The sequence below is a fragment of the Elgaria multicarinata genome, chromosome 2 (genome assembly GCF_023053635.1).
Source record: "Elgaria multicarinata webbii isolate HBS135686 ecotype San Diego chromosome 2, rElgMul1.1.pri, whole genome shotgun sequence".
In the NCBI taxonomy this organism is placed as follows: Eukaryota; Metazoa; Chordata; class Lepidosauria; order Squamata; family Anguidae; genus Elgaria; species Elgaria multicarinata.
The window spans coordinates 175,355,023-175,372,719 of record NC_086172.1 but is presented as its reverse complement, the minus strand read 5'-3'; the positions used below and the strand labels follow the sequence as shown (position 1 = coordinate 175,372,719).

At 44.4% G+C, this 17,697-nt stretch overlaps 1 protein-coding gene across 1 annotated transcript in view; it reads left to right on the top strand.

Moving 5' to 3' along the window:
• The window catches only part of ARID4A (AT-rich interaction domain 4A), a 75,126-nt gene that overhangs the window by 51,411 nt on the left and 6,018 nt on the right, over positions 1-17,697 (top strand). Inside the window, exons 12-20 of the mRNA XM_063118181.1 lie at positions 1,967-2,061; positions 2,221-2,318; positions 3,053-3,281; positions 5,469-5,713; positions 9,663-9,860; positions 11,549-11,633; positions 12,856-13,057; positions 13,286-13,348; positions 14,509-15,639. Coding sequence (XP_062974251.1) covers positions 1,967-2,061; positions 2,221-2,318; positions 3,053-3,281; positions 5,469-5,713; positions 9,663-9,860; positions 11,549-11,633; positions 12,856-13,057; positions 13,286-13,348; positions 14,509-15,639 — 2,346 coding nt within the window. The remainder of the gene's footprint in view (positions 1-1,966; positions 2,062-2,220; positions 2,319-3,052; positions 3,282-5,468; positions 5,714-9,662; positions 9,861-11,548; positions 11,634-12,855; positions 13,058-13,285; positions 13,349-14,508; positions 15,640-17,697) is intronic.

Sequence of the window (17,697 nt, the reverse complement as noted above, 5' to 3'; positions counted from 1 at the left end):
GAGGCGCAGCACCTCCTTAAGTACGTGGGGCCTTTTCATTTAGCGCAGTGGTTCTCAACCTTCCTAATGCCGCGACCCTTTAATACAGTTCCTCATGTTGTGGTGACCCCCAACCATAAAATTATTTTCGTTCTTCTCTTCATGGGATGGTTTGCTAATGAAAATAATACATAACAATAGCTTTAATAATACAAAAGATGATTCATGACATAGTTCAGTCAATACAGTTTCCTAAGACCATCGGAAATATGTGTTTTCCGATGGTCTTAGTCGACCCCTGTGAAAGGGTCATTCGACCCCCAAAGGGGTCCCGACCCACAGGTTGAGAACCGCTGATTTAGCGGATCGTAAATTTATACCAACGTTTCGGAAAGTGACTGTGAGCTGTGCACATTGCAGCCTGCACCTAACCAAAGGGCTTCCCTGCATCATGACCCTGATAGTAGCTTCCAGGTTACAAAAGAATGACGTTGGCTTGCTAACAGGTGGTTGAAAGGTGTATGGCTTTGAATTGCTTTCATCCATCCAAAATGTTGCCTGTTCTTCACCCAGATGATGGAGAGAAGTGCAGCGCATCAGGACACTCCAACAATTTGACTTATTAATATGAGCCAGAGCTGCAAGCATCTCTCTTGCCTCGGTTCCTAGAAATTCTGACATGTATAAGGATGGTAATCACCCATCCTTAGCAATAATGCTTGGTTGATGCCGCTGACCATGGGGTGCCTGAGCAGCTTAATGTCTTTGAGAAATACCCTGGATCAGTGGGAGGAAGATTCATGCTTTGCATGCAGGAAGTCCCTGATCTGTCTAGTTTTGTTTTGTTTTTAAAAAAACAACTCTGGTAAGCAGGGCTCGAAAACCCTTGTCTGACTCTGGAGAATTAATGCCAGCGAGAGTAGACAATGGTCTGACTTGGTATAAGCTGCCTGTATGTCTGTATATGAATCTGTTGTCACGGGTATCAAAATATAGAGTAACTGCCTAGAAAGGTCCCTGTTTACATGCACAAGAATCTGTCTAAGGAGTGCTTGCTTTTGAGGCCCTTTAATCTTGGAAATGAGAATGATGTCTGGAGAACTCCATTGGCTTTCACCTTCATTGGCAAATGTCTGCATTTTCTGTCATTTTCTCTGGTTCTTACTGGTTCAGGATGACTGGCAAGCCATCAACTTCCACCAAATTTCTAACAATTCTCACAACACACATTTGAAGGTGGTTGACTATATGGGATCTTTTTAATTATTATTTTCGTTTTCTGTAATGATTCCTGATTGGGAATTATTACTTGTGTGGAAAGGATGATATGATTTAAGCGTTCCCTCTGTTTCCTTCCCTCTATTTTTACGCTGCTGCTTACTGCGCCTTACTCGCTTTTTAAAATTGTTCATTTTTATGCAAAAAAAAAAAAAGGATTCTGCCAAATTACTAACAGAATGATTACATTGTTCTAATTGTTGATCCAACATCTCCACACTCTGGAAAAGGAGAAGATGTTGGAATTACTATTACCTATAACAGTGACAAGTAACTGGGTCATCCATATCTCAACCTTTTTGTATCCTGTTTAGAATAATCTCAGTGCTCTTAATAGAATAATCTATTTCACCAAAGCAGGTCACAGCAAGTAAGAATTTCTGTGTTTAAGATCCATCTTAGGACTAAGCAATGAGAAGCAGGAACCTGTAATGCAGCCGTGCAAATATGTCCAAGTTATTAGCCAACAATTTTTTTTTACTAGCCTGTACCTGCTCATTGTGGTCATAGAGGAAAAACACACAGGGTCAGCTTTAGTAAAGTTTCAGTGCCGAGTTGCCTGGAGGCTATCATTATGCAGCCTCAGGCATCAGGCAAGTGGCTATTTAAAAGCATGCTGAAATGCATGTTATGTGCGTTTGTGCTAAAAAGTAAAAGTGCAAAGCTTGCGTGTTAACGTTTTTTAATTTCTCCTCTTTTGTCATTTTAGGAACTCCTATCAATAAACCTCCTGTTCTGGGCTATAAGGATCTTAACCTCTTCAAACTTTTCAGACTGGTATATCAGCAGGGCGGGTGTGACAATGTAAGTGTGACGCTTGCAAGTTGTAAGTGTGAAGCTAGCCTGCGCTGACGTTCTTTAATTTCAGAACTAACTTAAAATCTTTGTTAGGACTATTACAAACAAAAATGTTAACAACTCAAACATCTGTCCTTTCTCCTTCTCCCTACCCCCCACCTGCAGATTGACAGTGGAGCTGTATGGAAGCAAATTTATATGGACCTTGGCATTCCTATTTTGAACTCGGCTGCTTCCTACAATGTAAAAACCGCTTATAGAAAGTAAGCGCTCTCTTTTCCGTAATTAAACTATGTTCAGGGTGCTGCTTAAAGGGCAAGAGCCTCTTCGTGGGTTTTGTCAGCAAGCTGTTTCAGCAACTCTCATCCCAAAACTCAAGACCAGTGTAGACTGAGAAAGAAATAGAAGAATCAGAATTTGTGGAGTGGGTGGAGGAGATTGCTGTAGATAATCTCACTAACAATACCATCGTTGTGCTGGGCATGCTTTTATCTTTATTTATTTATTTATTTATTTATTTATTTATTTTTAAAAAGTAGAATCCTCCCAGCCGGTGGATAATCTAATTAATCTAATTAATTTTTAAAATTAGATTAATTAAATTAATCTAATCTAATTTTAATCTAATTAAAAGCAAAATAGCGAGCCAGGTGGACTTGAAAACAGCTAGAATGAATAACAGTTAACATCTCCCACGATCCCCACATCCTGGCACTTGTTTCTTGGTGTATCAGGAAGGTAGAGAGGGGAAGGAAAGAAGGGAAAAATCTTCCCGCTGCTGATTAAAAGGAGGGGGCTGTATGTTAATGGGGTTGTGGGTGGTGCGAGAGATGGAGTCAGGAATTCTTCTCTGGATCAGAATGTTCTCCAAGCTACCGTAGATTTTGGGGTTTTTAAAAGTGCATTCTCCCTGTGTACTGCCAAGGAGACAGGAAGAGCTTTTCTTTTTTCTTTTCGGCACCAGAACCAATAAATAAGTCTTCTCAACAATCTTTAGGTATCTTTATGGTTTTGAAGAATACTGCCGTTCTGCGAACATTCAGTTTAGAACCATCCACCACAATGAACCAAAAATAATAGAAGTGCTCCAGAAACAGGAAGAGCCAATGGAGGAAAGTGTAAAAGAAGAGCCAGAGATGTCCCCCATAGAGGTTCAGAATGAGGTGGAAGAAAATGACTGTAGCAGTGAGAGCGAAAAGGAAGAAATTGAACAGATGTCTCCAAGGGTAAACACTTTTTTAAAAGTCGTCTGCTGTTAAAACCATTCACTTGTCTTTATAATTCAGACACTGCAATGCCCATCCTCATAGAATCATAGAATAGCAGAGTTGGAAGGTGCCTACAAGGCCATTGAGTCCAACCCCCTGCTCAATGCAGGAATCCACCCTAAAGCATCCCTGACAGATGGTTGTCCAGCTGCCTCTTGAAGGCCTCTAGTGTGGGAGAGCCCACAACCTCCCTAGGTAACTGGCTCCATTGTCGTACTGCTCTAACAATCGGGAAGTTTTTCCTGATGTCGTCAAATCCTTCCATTAGCTTCTCATCCCTGTCTGCATCAAGCACAAATGCATTCACTGTCCATATCTCCTGAGCCCTCCCACCCTTTTAAAAAAACATGTTATTGTTAGTACTTTAAAGCTTCCCTATAACACGTTCTCAGGGCAGCATTACAGAATAGGAGCAACAAAAAAAGAGAGCGTTAAAAATCACGCAAAAAAGAACCAGAAACAGTTCAGTCAAATGTGGAACAGCATAAAATCAAAGGGTTGTTGCTACTCATGGACTGCTCTTCAATCCAATGCACGTTTATTTGAAACTGGGGGCGAGTTCTAGCTCGCTGTTTCCCTTGCAGCATCCTGCATACCCCAAAACCACCCTGACCCCACAGGGAAGGTAGTGTGGGGAGCTGCAAGAGAAAGGGAAAATGGCCAAAAAAATTGCCTCCCTTTTGTTCATGGAAGTCTCTGTTGAACCGCAGAAGTAAGTTGAAGGACATTGAAGTCAGTCCCTGAACACTTGTGTGTGATTCCATCTTTTTCACTTCCATCTGAATCCATTCTCAAAACCTACTTTTACCCTGAAACTTTGGTTTTCCAAACTAAAATGAATCAAAAATACATAGAAGTGCATTTACTCACATTTATCCCTTCTTTCTGATGCCTTTCCTATCAGAGGTGTAGTCTTACTCAGTGGATAATTGTGTTTGTGTCCTACAGATATTTTTTTTATTAAAGGTTTTCCTTTGGGATCCGCTTCCATCTGTGCAATTTTTTTGCTTTTGGTGTTTCATACTAGGGCTGTGATATGATTGGAGACCTGCTAATTAATCAAAATAGTATTCGTTGGTTTAGGTCTCCATTAATTTGCATGTTCCTAAAACAGCAGTTTTGAAGAGAAAAACCTACTTTGGTTTTAGATGTGCATGTATATGTTGCAGCAGGCACCACCACTGAAGAAGTATTCCCCATTCACTTTTACACAGCAAGGAATGCCTCTTAGATGATGCCTGCTATTTTCAGTCTTTAGAAATACTTAGTTAATTTTTTTTTAACATAAGGGCTCAGTTCAGACAGCACGTTAGTCAACGCAGTGTGAAAACTCCACTCAACGGTTGAGTTTTTAGGGGATACTTCCCACACAACATGTTCCAACTCCACCGTTGTGTGACTGGGCTCCCGTGCAGTTGAGTAAAATCCATTGTGACTTTTGATTGACAGTTCCTCTGCCTTCCCGATGGTATCCCATCAGCCATTGCTGCAAAAAAACAATCCCAGCGCCTCTCCTAGAGCAGCACTTGCTCCTTTCGCCACTCTTGCCAGGGAACTCTGTAGCCAGTGGGAAAAGTCAACTTAACACAATGGAAAACTCCATGGAGCCTTCCACACAACACGCAACACAATGGTTGTGCAGGAACTCTCCTCTGCACAGCGTGGATATTCTGTGAGCAGTGTTGTTGTTGTTTTTGTTGTTTAAAAAAACCTCCACCTTTGCACCAATCTAGTTGATTAATCAGTTACAGTTTACAGTCCTAGTTCATATGAAATTTGTTGAGGAAAGGGTTCAATGGGGGGTTGCAAGGGGATTCAACCTCTACTTATGCCTGAATTACCTGGCACTTTCAGTCGCATAGCCAGACTAGCTTTCTTTCAACAGAGACTGAAATATCTATCACTGAATACCTTGGCTATGAGGTAACAGAATTCACATTTTTAGATCTCTGATAGGAAAGCTCTGGTGCCGGCTTTCTACAGTGGAGACGCGCTTTTACTTCTACATGAATTTCTCCGATACACCATTTGTCAAGAATAAGCTGTAACCTAATACCGCAGTGTTGCATTGTGTAATCCTGCTGCCTGGAAGGCAGCAATGCATCTTAAACAGCCTGTTCCCCCCCCTTCCCTCCCCCGTCATAGGGACGAAGGAGACTTGTCCGAGATGTCGCTGCGGCTAAAAAAGAAGGCGAAGATGATAAAATGCAGGACAAACTAAAAGACAGCAACAAGGAGAACAAAGACATAGAAGAAACGCCCAATAATGCGGAAAAGGGGGAAAATGAAACGGCACTTGGAAGCAGAAAGACCACACCAAAGCAAAAGGAAAAGAAAGCAAAACAGGAAGAAGAATCGGACAGGGAGTCAGATGAAGAAGAGGAGAGGAGGCAAGAAAAATACCTTACTTTTTTCTCTCTCTGTCTGGTGCTGCAGCATATGCTGCTACATATAAAAGGCTTGAAAACGGACAGTTTGCGAAAATGACACTTAATCTATGTTAACGTGAGGAAGTGCAATTATTATTTGGCAGGGTCAATTTAAAACCTAAAAAAAAACACTTCGTAGAGGTTTGAAGTTTGTTCTGTTTAAATTGTGAGTCTAGTCCTCAAGAGCTTGGACATATGGCAACAGGGGCTACATAACGCTAAACCAGGGTTTAATTCTATGAGAGTGAGCCTAGATCCCTTGGCCTGCGTCCTCCTCCCCTTCTCAGATGCAACAACAAAGAGTAGATTGGATGCTTCTGTTTTAGATTAATTGCAGCTTTTCATGTCATCTGGACACTAAACTATGGTTAATCTTAACTATGGCCAGTGAAAGAAGATTAACCACAGTTTGTCCAGGTTTGGACATTAGGGCAAGTCAATCTAAACAGAAGTGAAAACTTCCAATAATTTTTTCAATGAATTCCATGAAGCTGATTGGTGGGAGGTTCAGGACAGATAAAAGGAAGTACTACTTCACACGGTGCATGGTTCAGCTGTGGAATTCACTACCGCAAGATGTGATGGCCACCAGTTTGGATGGCTTTAAAGGAGAAGGCTATCAATGGCTACTAGTCCTGATGGCTATAGGCTACCTCCAGCATCAGAGGCCACGTGACTGTGTACACCAAATGCTGGGGAGGGCGATACTGCATTCATATCCTACTTGTGGCTTTCCCACGGGCATCTGGTGGCTCACTGTGTGAACAGAATGCTGGATGAGATAGGCCGTTGGTCTGATTCAGCATGATTCTTCTTACGTTGTGTTCCAAGCTTCTCCTTGTGGCCATGAGCCGAGGAAGAGGCTAGGCTCGTTCTTACATCGTTTAGTGTTACGTCTGAACCAGCCCAGTGTCTGAAGGCTCAAGGGAGGCGGAGTCTTCAGTGCTCTAATAGACACAAATGCCTGTCCTTCCTTCCATGGCATACTAAATACATGGCAGTGCCTAAAATCTGGAGTTTGCTCCGAAGCAGCCCAAGAGTTCTGGGATTAAAGGCTTAGCATTTCCCCCTTCTGTTCATGAAGAACGCACCCAGTTCCTAACTAAGGTAACCTCTGCCAGTATGATCGTGCTTGAACACCGCATTCTACCTGTCTTGCCAGAAAGAGCTATTTTCAGAGTAGAGACCGGTATTGCTTCAGTGCACGATTATCCTTGATTTTTATATCACGCGTTTTCAAAGTGCTCCTGGTATGTCACTGCTATATTTATGAGGAGGATTCTCTCCGTGAGGTCATTATTATCCCCATTTTGCTGAGGTTGAAAAGAGTGGCTTCCCACTTTCTAAGTCCGTGGCTGAAGTGAGATTTGAACTGTATACTTCCTGGGTTATACTATTAGCTACCACCACACAAGCTTTTCAGTGCCTGCCTTACTTTCGCACAGCCCTTCGTCTCATTCAGGGGTGGGCAACATGTGGCCCTTGGCCGAATTTCAAAAGCTCTGCAAGCGGTCATTTCAGACCTCTAGCAAGAGTAATCTCCTTCTCCTCTGGCAGCCAGTGGGGTGGGGGAGAAATCGAGAAGGGGGGGGGCTGCAGAGAGAGAAAAGAGGATCACCCCGCCCACTCTCAGCATGCAGCCCCCAGCAAATTTCTCCCAAAGGAATATGACCCTTGACCAAAAAAAAGGGGTTCCCAACCTTGCTCTTAACTGCAAAAGTGGCATTGTACCTCACACCACCAGTTGCTGCTTAGTTAGGCTGACCATGTGAAAAGGAGGACAGGGCTTCTGTATCTTTAACACTTGTACTGAACGGGGAATTTTAGCAGGTGTCATTTGTACGCCTGCAGCACCTGATGAAATTTGTCTTCATCACAACAGTTAAAGCTGCAGGAGCTATACTAGAGTAACCAGATACAAAAGAGGGCAGCTTTAACTGTTGTGATGAAGAGGGGATTTGTATGCATGTGTGCTGCATGCATTCAAATGACACCTGCTGAAATCCCCTTTTCTATACAACTGTTAAAGATACAGGAACCCTGTCCAACTTTCCATATGGTCACCCTAGCTTAGTCCAACTCCAAGTTGTGGCTCCAGTCCTGGATTGATTTCCTTCTCCTTTAAATTCTGTGCCCCAGGCTGTTGTTGCTCAGCCTTAAGTAAATAACAAACCCCAAATCTGGAAAGCCAGATTCTTCAGATTTGCAGAGAGCAGAATGAGTTACGCAAATCATGTATATTAGATGTATTAGATCAAATTTGCACTGGGTCTCTCGGATGTAATCTCTGTTTGTTAGAAGCAGAAATAGTAGCAGCTTTTCCATTACCGTGCTAGGTTATGCATTGGCTAAGACTTATACAGTTTGCCATCTCATTGTTTTACAGTGCAATCCTATACATATCTTACTTCTAAGTCCCATTGAGTTACACGAGCAAGGGGGTGCTATTGCATTTATGCTTTCCAGAAATATCTAGCTGGCCACTGTGGGAGGGAGAGTGGCTCTTCAGATGTTCTTAAGCGATGGATTAAAATTTATGCATTCTTTGGATTCTCAGATAACTGCTTGGCTGCAATTGCAGTGTGGTGTCTGAATGGGCATTGGACCTAGAAAGCTTTACCGTCCAAAGTGAACAGACCATTAGAAAGCAAGGAAAGCATTATGAAGGAATCGGGTTACTGAACAGATCCTTGCTCGTGGTTTTCATTGAAATCCACTCTGAGGGGTTGGAGGTGCTTAGTTAAACAGAGAAAAGGCACGTGGCGAACTTCAAAGAGAAGTATATTTGAGAGTAATAAAAAGCCACAATGAAAATACTTCATTTTATGTGAAGTGTGCAGAAATGAAGCAATTATACCTTTGCTACCGGTCTTGATCTGGTACATTAGAATAACAACTGATGCAGGCAAGATGTTTTAATGCTGGAACATTGCCTCCTAAAACCTCTGAGTACCTTGCTCTTAAATGGGGCTTCCAATAAACTCCCATCCGAGCGACTTGGAAGAGGTGGCGTAATTCAGTGGTAGATCAGAGCTCTGAAAGACCTGATGCATGATTGTTGGAGAACCGATATACAGCAGCTTCATGTGCATCAGCCAGATCCAGGGCTGTTCTAGCTTCAGTAACACTGCAGCAAATGGTGCTCCCAAACAATTACTGTGCCTGCCTCTTGAGTAATTTGATTCAGTAGCATGTGCAACGCTGGCCTGTTCTGTCTACACGGTGTCCTGTTTGGGGCCTACTTCTGCGTCAGGAGTTGCGCATACTCTGCACATACATCATCGCGTGTGACAAATGTACTCCAGCTTATTTTTCGCCGTGTATACATGTAGCTGGAAGCCCTGATGGGTTTCCACGTACCTGTGGCAAAACACATGTGCACGTTTTATTACGCGTGGCTGTTTGTGTAGTTTGTTATTCAGAAGTGACTATATGCCCAACAAACAGTTATTGAAGATGCTGTCTCTTTCTTGGTGTTTTTTCCCCCCTTTTTCTTTTAAGCTTCGTGTCCCACAAGAAATGTAGCTAAAGGTACCATAGGGAAAGAGATGAGGAGGTGCTGGTGACGGGGAAGCCTTTTCTTAAAGATAACCACTTTAGGAAACTCTGCAGCAGCAAATTAAAATAATGGTCATGGAAGGCTGTTCACAACTTGCATCGGGATTGACTTGGGAGCTTTCCACTGACTGCTCTGTGTCACTGTGGGATTGATTAGGGGGCGTATAAAAGATTCATTACTGGGAAAGGGCAGCTTTGGCTAAGACACAGCTGCTGAGTCATGCTTCTTGAAGGCGCAGTTTGGCAGCACTGCGGGCCACCATGAAAGCGTAGCATGAGCGAGGAAGGTCATCGCTGCTGCCCGCATCGGGCCTCTGATTAGTCTGCATCCCCGGTATCTTTCTTGCTGCAGGGAAGAGCTTGAAAACCAGGGAGACTCGGAAGGAGAAGAAGGCGAGGAAGACGCAGAGCCTTGTCTAACAGGAACCAAAGTGAAAGTAAAATACGGCCGTGGGAAAACGCAGAAAATTTACGAAGCCAGTATTAAAAGTACAGAAAATGATGATGGGGAGCTTTTATATTTGGTGCATTACTATGGCTGGAATGTCAGGTAAGGAGAAAGAAGTTAACCTCAGTCTGGCTTTGGGGGTGTGTGTGTGTTACATTATAGTGGCTTGTGAAGTCGTGAGGCTGGTGTAGAGAGATGAGTCCTGCCCCCGACCCTGTTTTCTTTTGACATGGTTACTTCCAGCCTGTGGTCAAACGTAAACACTGTCAAAACAGTTGCCTTGGGTATGTTAGGAGCGGAATATTGCAACTCCCCTTCAGGTTTGTGTAAAGGAAGTCAGGATTCACCTGGCAACCCTGCAAGGTAGGCTCCTGGACCAAACGACCTGAACTCCCAAGTTGTCCACCTCCCTGCCCTGTCCACAACCGGGACGAGCCAGACGTTCACGGGAATAAACCCACAGACACACATTTAGGGACCAAAGCAACTTTATTGCAATCGCTAAAACTCACACGCAAGGCCTTGGTCGTAAAACAGCCCCTTAAAAAATAGGAAGGGGGAGAATAAGGGAAGGGGGAGGAAGAGGGGATGTGGACAAGGAAGAGTGAGGAAAAGCTCAAATACTTAGCCATTACCCCAAGAAGTATTCATATGACCCCACACCCAGCTGAAATCCGGCTGGCCTTCTCCAGAATACCCACACACGTTAAAATGTAAAAAAACCTTTCAAACTCCGGGCATCCTCCGTGGTTGTCACGGACCCGACCTTCCCACTTGACATACGGATGCACCACCAAGGAAGATGAAGGCGCTTCATCATAAAGCTTTTTATCTCTTTTTGGGACCCCTGGTCCCATGACCTAAGTAAACCAACCGGTGCCTTTCCCGGGCTATAGCCCACCCCCCTCCCAAATGGGCCGAGCCACCACTTTTTCCCCACTGCTGAATCCTGTTAGTTTGTCCAACACCCTGATAATCTCCAGGTGCCGGTGGGAGTTGAACTGGCTCGAGTCAGGAATGACCTTGGCTGGAGGCCACCAAAGCCTGGCAAAGCCAGTTCGAACAATAGACCATAGATCCTACCTAGGGGCAGATCTTACACCCTCATAGCAACAGCAAGTTAAAGGTACAGATTTGCACCCCTGTCCTTATTTATTTATTTATTTTATTTAAGTGTTTTTATCCCGCCATTCAGCCCAAAAAGGCTCCCACGGTGGCTTACAAAAATATTTGACAGTCCCTGCCTACAGGCTTACAATCTAAAAGACATGACACAAAAGGAAAGGGGATTGGGAGGGAGGAGGAGGGGGAAAAGAAAGCAAATTTAGGAAAATGGTCTTGCGGAAGTGCCCCCCACACACACACACACACGTGGTGAGGTTTGCTGCTCTCCACAACCGTGTTCTGCACCAGCAATTGCCCCATGGCAGCTTATGAACAGAACCTGGGCTGCCCAGCAATTTCTTTTCTAGCCCCCACCAGCATTGTAAATCAAGGCATGGTCAAAATCTCCACAACTGTAATCGTAAAGAAAAGACAAAAAATATATATCAGAAGTAATCAAGAAGTGAAATGACCACCAACATACTCAGAGAGTTAGGAAACTCTTATTAGGCACTTACCTTAGCCTTCTGGGATGGATATATATAATGATATTGGGCTTTGTCCTTGGCTTTGCAATCGAGAATGCTTAAGCCTTTTGTATTCTAGGTTAAAGCTCTTTTTACGAATAGTGTTTGATTGGAACCTGTTGTTGACATGAGTAATCATGTGTTGTGTGTTTCCTGTAGATATGATGAATGGGTGAAAGCGGATAGGATTATTTGGCCAGCAGAGAAAGGAGGGCCAAAGAAGAAGCAAAAGAAAAAGGCAAAAGTAAGTACTGTTATTCATAATGTGAATTTCTCACACCTGAGCAACTGCTTTTAAAATGGTCTCTCTCCCCTTCCCTGATTGCTCTTTGCAAAGTTATGAGATAACAGGAGATGTTACACAGCAGTGAAAGGACTAGGGGTGTGCCACTGATTCAGGCAAATCTTGAGGTGAATCACTCCAAAATAAATCTGGGTGCTCCCAAAGCTTTATGAGCGATTCAGAGGGTCACAAACGCAGACAATGTGTCCACCCAGAATTCACCCATTTCCCCCAAGCACTCCATATAAGGAAACGCCATGCTGGGGAGATGGCCCTGGTGGGGGAGAAGAAGGACTGTAGGCTTTTTTTGCAACTGACAGCTCTAGCTTCCAACCAGGGATCGATGTTAACAGGTCTCTCCTTTTTACTCCAATCAGTGTGGTTTGGGGAGGGACGTAGAAGGAACTTAATGGAGGCAGCTCCTGTTTTCACTGCAATTTTGTGGCCGTGACTGAAGCACTTGTACTTTCTGTGACTGGCGCTGCATTTGAAAACAAAAGAAAAACCTTAAAACATTTTTTATTCATCATAACTCCTCCACCTGCTCGCCTGAAATCTTGCAGGTTTTTAATTTAGAGGGACCTCTGTGTCATTTTCATTCAGATTGTACAATTTTAAAAAAAAAATCCCAAGGTGGGGAAGGAAATCCCTTTTTGAAAACCCACAAACCGGAAAGCCCTCTTGACACAAACGAGCTGTTCTCTGAATTATGAAATCAAAGTGTGGATGATGATGATGATGATTGATTTACGTTTGTACACCGCCCCATAGCCGAAGCTCTCTGGGTGGTTTACATAGGAGAAAAACACTTAAAAACAATATTAAAAAAAAATTAACCCACAAAAACATACAAAAACAAACCCAGGCTAATTACATACTGCTAAACGCCTGGAAGAAGAGAAAAGTCTTGTCATGGCGCCGAAAAGATAACAATGTTGGTGCCAGGTGGGCCTTGTCAGGGAGATTGTTCCACAATTGGGGGGCCACCACAAAGAAGACACTCTCCCTTGTTGCTGTCCTCTGAGCTTCTCTTGGAGTAGGCACCGGGAGGAGGACCTTGGATGTTGAGTGCAGCGTACGGGTAGGTTCATGTCTGGAGAGGCGTTCCGTCAGGTATTGTGGTCCCATTTAAATCTTGATCAGTGGGCACCCCTAAAAGAGACCATGTGTGTTTTGTGTTCAGAGTAAAGAAGACTGTGAAAAAGATGAAAAGAGAGAAGAGGATAAACAAAAGGCCAAACGTGGACGCCCTCCTCTGAAATCCACTCTCCTATCAAACCTGTCCTGCAGTCTGTCCAAATCTCCTAACAGCGAAAGTAAACCCGGAATCCGAAGTGCACGCAGCTCCCTGCCAGATTGTTCACCCTTGCCTAATGGGACGGAAGGTACTTTTGGTTCGGAGCCGGGATACGTGCCGTGCGCTCTTTCATTTGCACAAGCCGCTAATGGGGTGCATTAGGGTGAAAAGCTCTTTCTGTCTCGAAAGTCAGCAAGTGTAAAGCATACTGTGCTGAGACGGACACACATGTGCACACACAAACAGCATTGCAGTGTTTCCTTTGTAGTCTTCTTGTTCCCTATCAGTGTTACAGACTCTTCTTTTTAACTTTTAGGGATGCCTCGCAGGCAAACAAGACGTAGCTCAGGGATGTTAGATTCTGACAGAGGGTCAAACGGTGAGTAGAGGGTTTTGTTTTTTTTATCAATTGCCATGAAATGTTTTACAATATCAAGGGAGGAGAGGGGGGATAGACAGCAGGTGCAAGAAGCCTAGAGCTGTAAACCGCCCAGATAGCCCTGGCTATGGGAGCGGTATACAAGTGAAATAAATAAATAAATAAATAAATAAATAAATAAATAAATAAATAGAGCTACAGCAGAGGAAAGATGGGCCAATATTTGCAGTGGGGAGACGGCCAAGACTTTGTTTTGACTTGCCACTTCAAAGTAGTAACAGGCAAAATGCCACTTGTACTGCATTAGTTGACTGAGAGTTTTTTTCCTGGCATAAATATCCATTGCTTCCTTTGACTTCTCATTGTAGCCCATCATAACATAGTGAAATAAGGCCGTTCAATTCCAGTCCTATGAGGAGATTCTTCCAAGGACTGCTTCTAATGAGACATTTTGTACTCTTGATAAAGATGCCACCAGATAAAACGCAACATTGTCCATCGGGTATAAAGGACTCCTGCTTATATAAATTGCAGCTTTGGGGCCTTCTCCAGGATAACTTCCATCACTACTAGCAAGGGGGGAAACCCTGCAGATACTTTCAATATCTGAGACAGGGAGCCTATATACACCAGTGGCTGGGGAACATGGGTGGTAGGGTGCTGTTGCACCTGTGTCCTGTTTGTGGGTTCCTAGTCTACAGCTGGTTGGCCACTGTGTGAACAGAGTGATGGATTAGATGAACCCTTAGTCTGATCCAGCATGGTTTTTTTATGTTCTTACATGCATATGCAATTTTGTATCTGGGGTGTGCACATATGTGTTGAACTCCAGTATCTGTAAAAATAATAATAATAATCCCATAAGAAGCGGTCTTAAGAAGTCAAGACCTACTATTACTATCTCTTCCTTGTGAATGAAATTGCGTGGGTCTTCTTGTGTTTGAGAAAACACATTTTCAGACAATAAGTGTTATCCTTCATTGGAGAGCTAAATGCAAAGCACACTTTGAATATTAAGAGCTCTACTTTCTACTGCTAAAGTAGACACATTCAGCCGATATAATTTGCCAGCCCACTCTTCTTGCAGCTCCATTTGAACAATATTTCTGTAGTCGTGTGCCTTGCTTGATTATTTTTTCTGTGGTGTGTATTTTTGTTAGACTCCATTTCATCCGACAGTGATGCAGATGAAGCTTCTGAAAAGAATATGAATGAAGACTTCTTTCTGGCCAATTCCGAACTGGAAAAAGATGAGAAACTAACAGTTGATAATCCTGTCGAAGAGATCCCGAAGATCTCACATGTGCTGAAAGAGAACGACAGGAATCAAGTCCACCCTTTAGAAGTGTTGAAACTAGAAGTTGAGGAGAGTGAACAAGTAGTGCAGAGTTTTGGAAACAAAAGTGACCAGGTAGAAGACATCAAGAGAGAGATGGAAAAATCACCTAAAGGGAAAGGACGAAGGAACAGAACAAGAGACTCTTCCCTAGAGAATGTAAAGATAGCACAGTTAAACCAGGAAGAGGCAACAGGTGAACATCTCACAGACACTGAAAGAATAGATACATCTTCCTTGGACAGTAAAGGGTTGAGCACCGCTTCTGAGAATGAAACAGATCTTTGTGCAAAAGATAAGAAGCTTTTGAAAAGGAAAACAGCGGAACAACCATCACCTGATAAACGGATGCGATTGGAGAGTGAGATGGATGTGCCAAATATTATGACTGAGGGGAGGACAAATGAATGTTCTGGGACAGTAGAATGTAAGAATTTCAGTGGTGATGACGCCCTCCGGAATGAGAACGAGGAAATGCCATCTTTAGTGGCAGAATCAGATCAACGCCTTCAAGTTCGGGGAGGCGAGCATTTTGATTGTTCTTCTGAGGGAAGCCATAACCCCCCGCTGAAAGACGAAGATGATTCCATGCCTCAGATTGGGCCTGAAACTCTCCTTTGCCACGAAGTGGACTTGGATGATCTTGACGAAAAGGACAAGAGCGAGTCTGAAGACCTGGCAGCAGAAAAACAAGACACCAGTAGTCCCACTTCAAACCCACCTGCCTTACCTCCTGTGGTCCAGCCGAACTTCTCTGTGGCCTCTCCTCTAACCCTCGGCCAGGACGAGTCGCGGAGCATAAAGAGTGAAAGTGACGCCACCATCGAAGTGGACAGTGTGGCTGAGGAGTCTCAAGAAGGCCTCTGCGAGAGCGGTTCTCCCAACGGGTTTGAGGCCTGCACCACTTCAAGCAATTGTAGCACAGCTGTTCCAGAAAGGGAGATTGGAGAGAAGGGTAAGTACCACCTCCTGTTTTAGAACAAAACTGTTTTGGCTATTTTCTAGTCCTCTGCCATTACCAGAACATGTTGAAAATGTGGCTTCAAAATCACTAGGGCTATGCACAGACACACACACACACCCCGAACTGCTTCGTGGTCTGATCCGACACTTCCGGGTCGCGCCCGAACTGCTTTGGGTCAATCCAACCCTCCCCTGCTCCACGAAGCGAGATCTGGAGGGGTGGATCGAGATTTCCCCCCCCCCCCCCACTTACTTGCCTCTGCGGTGGACGGCGGAGGCATGTAAGTGAGGAAGGGGGAACAAAATGGGGGCTGAATAAGCCGCCCTGCCAATCTTACCTGGCTTTGCCACCGTCGCCGCACAGACTGCGGTGGCGCCAGGTGAGCCCCCCTCCCCCCCACTTACCTGTGTTCAGAGCTCCGGATCGAGGCGAACTGCTTCGCCTTGATCCGCAGCTCCCCCAACCTGATTCGGATCCGCCGTTGGTGGAGGCGAATCGGGCCGCTCCACTCCCGCTTCTACGACCCGAAACGGAGCGGAGCACAGCCCTAAAAATCACTGAAGACCGAAGAACAAGGGAGGCTAAGGCAAACCCTATTTAATCATGGTTCTGTGGGGCTGACTTAGAAGCTTTTCACGTTTTAGCTATTCATTTCCCCCCCACCAAGGCAGCTAACAAAATATTTGTGGGTATTGGAATTAGTCGCAGCTTTCAGGTTGGCAATGATTTGTCTTCTAGGAGTTCTGGGATCTGTCACAAGCCCCAGCCCCCAGGGATAATTGCCCCAGTTATGCTGGGCTTGAGTTCCTCCACAGCACAATCGTGATCACCATCCCTGCTCTCCTCCTTAGCTCCAGTCTTGGAGCTCGGGAGGGGGAGCAAGAGATGGACTCTGAGCTCACTCCAAATTTCAGAGGCTCGGTATAACCAGAAAGGGCTGCCAACATTTGTGGATCTCTATTATGTTTATAAAAAGCAATATAGTAAACTGCACCTGAGATAGACATCTAGAATGCCGTTGGAGGCGTCACTGCTGAGCTGTTTCCCCTGAATTAAGACTACGTGAGTGTTTTTCCTTAGGACTATATAGCGTATGTTCCTCCTCCTTCACATCATATTACAACCTTATTTCCTTGTGCTTCACTTAATGCAGCTACAGGGGATGAGCTATCTCAGGCATGCAGTTGAGGATTATGGAGAACGAGGTGCCCCTGCAACAAAAGGTTGCAGTATGGAGCGCTCCCTGTTCAGGATTCAGGAAAATCACAACACCCCTCGCCCCCACCATTTTGCATTTCCCCCCCAACAGCCAGCATCTCATGCCCACTGAACACACTTGGTCTTCATTGGGCTGTTTGGATTTCCCCCCCTAAAGATTGTTTTTGTACTTCTGCAAACTTTTTGGGTTCCTGCAATCATGCTCACACCTTTGTGCGTCGATGATGCTATTTTGGCTACATCAGGATTCTGCCAAGGTGGTCTTTTTCTGTTTCTGTACCCTCAAAACTCTGTCGTTGAGGTGAAGGGTAACGATGAGAAAATCATTGCAAGAGCCATCTACAGTTTGCAGATCATAGTTTCAGTAGCAAACTTATTACCAAAGTGACTATTGCTGCTTCATCTTACTTCGCCTGACGTGTTACGAGTCGGGATAAAAGGTAGGTGAGCCTGGGAACCCCCCAGAAAGCAAACCTAGTAATTGGCCATCCCTAAAAAAGTTGGAGGTTACTAGCATGTAAAGGACTCATAAATGGAGACCATGAAGAAGAAACTATAATGTGGCTTCAAAATCACTAGGGCTGTGCACAGACTCCCCCGAACTGCTTCGTGGCCTGATCTGACACTTCCGGATCCGACACTTTCAGATGTTGCAGATGAAATTGTTGAATTCTACCACCTATTCTCCTCTGCTGCTTCCCATTTAGGCTTCTCTGCTTCTCCATATAATCCTCGTTAACATCCCACCTTGAGAGTGTATCGGACGTGCTTCTGTGCCGTGCCCTGCATGCACTCCCACCACACCTGTGTTTGAGAGTTTGCAAGGTTACC